Here is an 8,581-nt window from a genome sequence, read left to right as displayed (position 1 = left end):
AACCATAAAAAAATAAAATAAGAAATACTTAAATTTAATAAAAATTTTCGATTATAGTTTTAAATTTGTTATTTATCCCGTTTTTAAAAGGACGTTTTACTTTCTATTAACAAATTAAATCCATTTGGTACAAGTTACGATTTAAAGCCTCAAATTGAAAATTATATAAGCATAAGACTTTAAATGACTATTTTCAAGAAGTTCAAGGGTCAAAATAGTATTATTCGACAGGTAGCAATGCAGTCCGTTACTCCGTTAGGTGGCTTACTCTGCACTCCATCACTTTCCCGCCAAAACGATACATGCCAGTTGCCCCTATAAAAGGATATTTTCCCCATTAACCGCATATCTTGCATTTCGATTTTTGGAAACGCTCACAAACTCATCACATTAGCCTGACCTCTCTCTCTCTTATCAGTTACAGCAGTTCGAGAATCTCACCATGAGAGCACCAAGAACCGTCTCTTTCGTTGCTCAGAAGAAGCTTGATTCACCGTAACAACAATATACACCGACTCTCTTCATTTCATCCGCTTCGTTTCTCGATATCTTCATTGTAATGATTGTGATCTGATGTTGTTTCCATTCGTTTTTCTTTTCTATATGAAGGATGGTGAATAAACGCAAAGCAGATGCAGCAACGAAGAAGGACAACGCAAAAAAGGAGGCTGGCGCTCCGAAACGTCCACCGTCCGCCTTCATCATCTTCATGTGAGTACTCGTCTCGAGTTGATTTTGTTCTCAAGGAATTGAAATTTTCATTCCGTATTTATCATAGATGGATTGATCTCGTTGCTCTTCTTGTGTTTGTAACTTGCGGCGACTAAAATCCTAGGGAGGATTTCAGGAAGACTTACAAGGAGAACTTTCCAGAAAACAAATCTGCTGCTAATGTTAGACAATGAACTCTCATCTCGTTTGTTATTTCTAGTTCTCTCAATCAATCTCTTAATTCATCGACGTTTACTATTTACTCTGAACAAGGTTTATATCTGAGATCTGTTCTTCAGGTAACAAAAGCTGGCGGTAAAAAATGGAAATCAATGATTGAATCTGTAAGATCTTCCACTTCCATGTCAGATTATGGCTTATAAACTAGTGTAACTTTGAAGAAATGCAATAACAGTTCATTAATTAGTGAAAGTTGATTAGATATTTAATCGATTGATTTATACGTACATGCTTTGCTTACACTTGTAATATTTATTGACGGAAATAGGAGAAAGCAACATATGTTGCAACTGCTGCTCAGAGGAAGATTGAATATATGAAATTAAAGGAAGAGTTGAACATGAAACAGGTCTCCGATAGTTTTCCATTAATTATTGACTTGATCTTCTGATATCTCTATCGATATTTTTGCTCACTGACTCGTTGTAACTTTCAGACTGATGACGATAAGCACATCATCACGCCTGATGAATCTTCTATATCAACAACTTCTGAGATCACCAATGAGACTGAGCAGGAAGGTAGCTCTTAGGCATATTTTCTTCCTTCATCTGTATAATTGAGGTAACATTGGCTCTGTTAGCTTCTTTTCTTTTCTTTCCACTCTAGAAGGTAATTAACAGCAGTTACTAACTTTACATATTTGGTAAATGGTGCAGGAAGAGACTCAAGCGACTTGTTTAGTAGGAGCTCCTACATATATCTGTAAGGCAAATAACTAGAACTTTCTATCAACGTTATTGCTCATTTTATTGCTTTTTCTCTTTGCTTCTTAGGAGTCTGCATTGAGAAATTTGTCAACTATGAATTGATAATCTTAGTAATATGATATTACATTTACTTGAATTGATTCTCTTAATTAGAATTTCATGATCCAAATTTACAGCATTAAGTTTACAATTAACCAAAAAGTATAATCCAAGTGACTGAAATAGCTGCATTGCTTTCCTTGCTCTGAACATAAAATTGTGTACTTATTTGGTAGAGTTGCATTCATTTAATAAGCTAACAAGAGTAGACAAAGAAGAAAATAATGTATTAAGCCATAAGCAGAATAAATCTTATTTCGACGCGATAACCAGTACAGTAATGTCGACTAGAGGCACACATAATAGTCTTATTACCAAATTTATGTTCAGAGCAAGGAAAGCAATACGAATATTTACAGAAAGAGTGAACTTTGAAACTTGCAAATTGGGACTTAAAAGATCACCTCCCCCAACACTGAAAAATGAAAACCACTGAGCCCAAACCAATTATAGAATAAAGAAATATTAAACTGCATAATTCAAGGGATTACAATGGCATGAATCAATAAAATCAAGAGATTCGAGACCTTTACATTCTTTATTTCATTGTAATTATATTATTATTGTACAATTTAGTAGTACATATTGTCATTTGTATAGATAAATAAAATCATCAGACTATATCTAATATCATTTGGATCATAGTCAATGCTTAAATAGTTTTTAATACTAGTATAGGTATATCCATTGTTATACAAAATAAAAAATCATAGTAAAATCAAATCTTCTAGTTAATTTTAACTCTATAAATATGCATCCCCCAGTTAATCCGAAAATAAAATTAATGATTGATGGGTAACTTATTAATGTATGTCATAACTTAATTTGTATTGTTTTTTTGGGTATTTATTTTGAAATTTAAGATCTTGTCTAAATGATGTTTATATATCTCTTATTATGCAACATAGGAAGATGTTATTGGTTATTCTTTCTATTGAAATCAATACGTATATGTTGATTTAATATGACCCAAGGATGCAAGTTTTCATTTAGACCTCCTCCTACTCACTGAGTTATAATTTGAAAGAAAAATTAATAGTGTACTTCCCCCCCCCCCCCCCCCCCACCCCAAATAAAACTCAGTCAATATTCATTATTACATATTAAAAATCTATTGTTGCTGAAAGTATCAAACACATTGTACAAATTACAAATGTTTAATCTATTTATCATCAATATATGTCATCTTCACTTCATTAGACAGTGTTTAAATGAAAAAAAAAATCACATTTAAAATAAGTACTGTTAAATGACTTAGTTCACCGTGATTTTGGAATAGTTTAATTGACTTTTATATCTAAGTCTAGGTAGCATAAGGAAAAAAAAAAAGTAATAATAGTTTGCAATGCTTTGTTCTTTTTAACTAAGTATATTTCCTTTTCTTATCAAATAGATTGTTATAAATTTTTATAAAAAAATATTACTTATAACCTTGAAATCATTAATATTATTATAAGAATATGGAATGTGTTTTTTTCACTCCTCTCGTATACTTATCCTGCCTCACTCCTCATTTACTTCCAAAATTACTTATTTATCAATATTACTTTTATATATTACCTTTCTTATTTTATTTATTTTACTTATTTTATTTTATTTAATTATTAATGTTTTTATCATTAAATATAATTAATTAATTAATTTTTTTACATTATTTATTTAATTAAAAATACAAATATTATTATTTTTATATTATAATTATTTAAAATATATTAAATATTGAAGTGTATCTTAATATAATAAAATATAAATATTTAATATTTTATTATATTAATTATATATATATATATATATTAAAATACTTATAAAAAATAATAATTGAATTATTCAATTTTTTTTTATAAATAAAATTATTTATAAAATAAGATAAAGTCTTTAAAATATTATATATTAGTAATTACTCAAATTAATGTTTTACCTTTATTAACCTTTATAAATAAAATTATCTATAAAATAAGATAAAGTCTTTAAAATATTATATATTAATAATTACTCAAATTAAGTATAATGTATTACCTTTAATAATAATTATTCAAATCACTCCATTCATTTTGTTTAATTATAATCTTGAAATCAAATATCTAAGGATTTCCAATATATTAATTAAGTCAATCATATATAAAAAAAACTCAAGATAACTATTAATTGATTACATTTATTATCACCCTCGCAATCGAAGTAGGTGAGTGATGTATGCTGAGATTGGATCGAAACTCTTCAAAAATAACTCTCAGAAGTCCCTTCGTGAAGATATCTACAAGTTGAAAATGAGATGAGACATGAAGAACTGAAACTTAATCGCGTGAGACCTTCTCACGAACAAAGTAAATGTCCATCTCAATGTGCTTGGTCCGTTCGTGCTGAACGAGATTATTGGAGAGGTAAATCGTACTTATATTATCATAGTAAATAAGAGTATTGTTGTGAACCGGGCAATGAAGTTATAGGAGTAAATTATGTAGCCAACAAGTTTATGAAACCACATTCGCAATCGCATGATACTCAACCTCGACACTAAAACGGGACAATGTGGTTTGGCGTTTAGCCGACCAAGAGATTAGATTATCTCCCAATAAGACACAGTAGTCAGACGTCGAATGAAATGTGTCTGGACACCCACCCTAGTCAACATCAGTGTAAGCCAAGAGAGATGTAATAGAAGATGGAGACAAATGAAGGCCAAATCAAGAGTTTCTTGAATATACCGGATAATTATCTTTAGAGCCTCCATGTGTACCTCCTGAGGATCATGCACGAAGAAATAAACATGTTGAACTGCATACACGTGATATCATGACGAAAAAATGTTAAATATTGCAGAGCATCCCAAAGAAGAATCTGACACAGGAGAAGAGACTAAAGCCCCAAGTTTCGGTGTGGTATCAACCGACATAGTCGATGACTTACCAGATGACATACCCACACGATCTACAATCTCATACACATACTTTCGTTAAGAGTGAAACATGTCATTTGCATGAGGCCTTACTGAAATGCCCAAAAAATAATGCAAGGGACCAAAACCCTTCATAGTAAATTTTGTACTCAAGCTAGAGATGAAGAATCGGCGTAGAGAGTTAGAGGATGCCTTCAATATTATATCCTTAACAATAACAAGTATGTCATGTGCTCACCCTAGCGAAAAACAACAATGATTGATCTGAAATAGTCCAAGAAAAAACAAGTGTGGACACAAAATTCGTAAAGCGTTTATTCCAAGCTCGAGGAGCCTGCTTCAAATCATATAATGAATTCTTCAAACGACAGACATGATGAGGAATCTCTGAACCCAATGGGCTGATGCATGTATATAACATCATCAAGAGTGACATAGATAAAATCATTCTTTATTTCAAGTTGGTGAATTGACCATTTCTGTGATAGGGCAAGACTGAGGACCAACCGCATAGTGGCCGGTTTGACAACAGGACTGAAAGTCTCCCCACAATCAAAGCCAACCGATTGAGTTTTTCCATCACCTATAAGACATGCTGTATGCCTCTCAAAAGAACCATCAACACGGTCTTTATAATTATGGACACATAAAGAACGAATAATATTATCATCACTTGGACGGGGAAGCAACTCCCACGTCTTATTAGAAATTAAAGCATTAAACTCTTTTTTCATGGCTAACTTCCAGTTCGGATCCTGTAGGAAAGCTACATAGTTATGAGGTAGGTAAATGAGATTTAGACCTAGTAGAAAGGAGGTTAAAAATACGTTTGGGCCGAAACACCCCCGTTGACTTCGAGTGATTGGTCGAAGAGAAGAGGGAGGATAGATGGGGGATGGGGGGGAGGAGGGAGAGGATGCGGGGATGAAGGTGTAGATTTATGATGAATCACATATGGTGATAGAGGATCATCAAGAAATCATACGAGAGTGGAGAGGACTAAATTTCAACAAAAAGAAAAATGAGACTCATCAAAGATGACGTAATGACCAATAATGATTTTATCATTTGATATTGCAAAGCACTTATAGCCACGGTGATTCGGTGGGTATCGAAGAAATACACATGGGGTAGAACATTGTATGCGTTTTTTTCTCGTTCCACTTCCTTTTCTAGCGTATGCCATTTTTAATTGGCATACGCTCCCTTTTTGAATTGGCCCGTACAGGTTTTAAATCGATACACTCGTGAATGTATCGATCTAATTGACTTGAGAGTCGCTACTTTAGTTTACTTCCCAAAGAAACTAAAGAAAAGAAAATCAGAGATTCGTTTTAAAAGTTCGATGTTTGGTTACGTATTAAGAAAAGGCCTACGGCTCTATGTCTTATACGCCTATCTTTATAGACAGTCTCTACTCCTAAGTAATTGGCCATATAATGTTTGAAAGATTGCTACGTTTTCATTCTGAGTTTAGAATTCTTTTACTTGTGTGAGAAATTTTAATCATTTTGCAAGGGGCTAGTCCTATTCATGAGGTGCTCGACAAGGATAAAGCATTGAAAAACATAGAGTAAAGTTCTTAGGGAAAATAAGAGTCACGATTCCCGAGGGAGGACATAGAAGTGTGAACGACAAGGACAAAGGTTCGGATTGAAGATTGGAAGTCTTATTCTTTTTGGACAAAGGAGAGATGAGAATGAACTAACTTAAGGTCACACGTGTTTCCCCTTTTAAAATTTTCAGCGTTAAGGAAAACTCCAAGTGCAACACGTTAAAATAAGTGATTTTGAAAAATAATTCTCAAAATTCCCAAAAATTTCATATGATAGTCAATTTTTTTTTGGGAAAACGGTTTAACACCATCTCATTAAAAAGCCCAAAAGTGGGAGGGGTCAATAATTAAAACTAGACAAACTCTAGTTTTGATTGTAAGATGACAAATAAAATATCCAAAAGTTACTGAATGGTGGCAGTCAAATCACATTACAAAACACATATTATAATGAACAAAGACTCAAATTTTAAAGTTTCTGAATAATAGTCAAAAATATTATTAAAAACACACAAGAATCAAATTTGGAATTTTCGGAGTTATAGAACTCTTAACATGACACAGCAAAGATAGACATTTTTCCAAACAGGCCGAAAAATTCAGGGAAAATTTTATTTTTGAATAAAATAATATTTTTTAATTCTTGGGAAAATTTGAAAAAAATTGAAAGTGGTTTGGATACTTGAATCCTCATTTTAAAGTTGTTTGTTAAATCTGGAAAACAAACAAGACCTTAAGTTTATTTTATTTTGGATTTTTTTAAAGTTCTAAATCATAATAAAAGGAAAAGATAACTCAGGGTCTCAATTGAAATGAGTGAAAGAGTTCAGGGACTACTTTAATTTCGAATTAAATAATTAATTCGAAATTAAAGTATTTAGGCATATTTAAAAATAAAAGAGGCCTAGGGGCCTCTTTGCAACTTCGAAAGAAGTTGAAGGAATCAGATATAACAAAATATTCCCCGTTTCCGGCGACTTCTCCGGCTAGGCGATTTTCGGCAACCCTGCGCCAGAGACTGAAGACTGCACAAAGACGACCATTGTGATGTCCATTCGACTAGCTAAAGCTCCTTCTATTCCGCGTTGTATTTCATCCCGTAGATCCAGCCAAGTCCAATCCTCCAGTGGACGAAAATCAAACCTCCTTCTAAGTCGCGAATCCGCTAAATGTCTGTATAAGCTTCGTTTAACCTCACGATTGTTGTAGAGCTTGTCGCGACGGTCCATCCAATTACTAGGAGTTCGCCTGCACGCCGGGGTCGTCGTTCGATGCTCAACAGCCAGATTCCAGTCGAAGAACAATTAAAAGAAATTATATCACCTGTTCTTCCTTTCGAACAGCAGAAACTCTCACAGTTTCGTCAATACAAAACTATGATTTTAGACAGAGTTTACTCTAATCCTATCATCACCCCTAGCTACTTCTAATCCAAGAACTATCAGCCAAGACTAAACCAAAGCACAACACGAATAACCAAAAGAAAAGAACAAACAAATTCAAAATATCAGACAGAAACTATAAACAAAATCGATGCCTTAATCATCACACAAGTATCACATTGAAGAAGACCATACCTGAATAGCAAAGCGAGGTAAAACAGAGAAGATAGATAAAATGAATAAGAAGTATAGATGATTTTGTCGGTCTCTTCTGGTTTCTTCGCAATTCGTCTTCGTTGATGTTGTTTCTCCTTATTTCACTGATTGTCCTTCGTCTTCCTCAATGGAACGGAGTGGTCAACTCTCCAAGAACAAGATTCGTCAAGTCTCGTCCAATGGAACGGCTCTCTAAGATTTTGTAATTGCCCCTTCTCAATCGTCAACTGATTCCTTTTAAGAACTGATCTTCGAACCCCCAAATCTTAACTGTCATTTACCCTTTTATACCTTCTCTTTCAATTTCAGGGGTCAAATTGAAATACACCATAAAATCAAGGGCACACTTGGGAATAAAAAATATCTTTTTACTTTTCCTTTATTCCCGACTTCCTTTTATCCACTTGCACCATTATCCCAAATAAACTACCCTGGCCTCGATTTTGATCCAAAAATCGCGACATTTTATGGTAGATTCGGGACACCATGACCATGAATCTCTTTTTCGAATCAACCCAAACGGACCTTCCTAGCCCAAGTTACGATTTTTCAAAGTCTTTAGCTATTTATCCTTTCGGTTCATGTACCAGCTTCCCAGCGGGCGACTTGGACTGATCTCGGAGGCGAACTAGGAGGGTTACTTGATATCATTAGAAAGCTAGCTAATTCAAAGAGTTTTCCAATGGTAGTCACACACTTAATATGGGTTATTGGTTCAAAAGTTATGATGCTTAGAAGTGTGGCATAACTTCAATTAGCTCCCAAGATTTGA

At 33.4% G+C, this 8,581-nt stretch overlaps 1 protein-coding gene across 1 annotated transcript; it reads left to right on the top strand.

Annotated features, from left to right (window-relative positions):
- The first annotated feature begins 367 nt into the window (after positions 1-367).
- Positions 368-2,196, top strand: LOC124915886 (high mobility group B protein 3-like). The gene is made up of 7 exons (XM_047456635.1): positions 368-495; positions 610-711; positions 836-893; positions 1,011-1,055; positions 1,220-1,300; positions 1,388-1,472; positions 1,937-2,196. The coding sequence occupies exons 1-7, from the start codon at positions 443-445 to the stop codon at positions 2,194-2,196; spliced, it is 684 nt and encodes a 227-aa protein (XP_047312591.1). The 5' UTR covers positions 368-442.
- The last annotated feature ends 6,385 nt before the right edge of the window (positions 2,197-8,581 follow it).

Source organism: Impatiens glandulifera, chromosome 9, assembly GCF_907164915.1.
Source record: "Impatiens glandulifera chromosome 9, dImpGla2.1, whole genome shotgun sequence".
Classification (NCBI taxonomy): Eukaryota; Viridiplantae; Streptophyta; class Magnoliopsida; order Ericales; family Balsaminaceae; genus Impatiens; species Impatiens glandulifera.
Note: the sequence above shows the minus strand (reverse complement) of the source record. Positions and strands in the feature narration are given on the sequence as shown.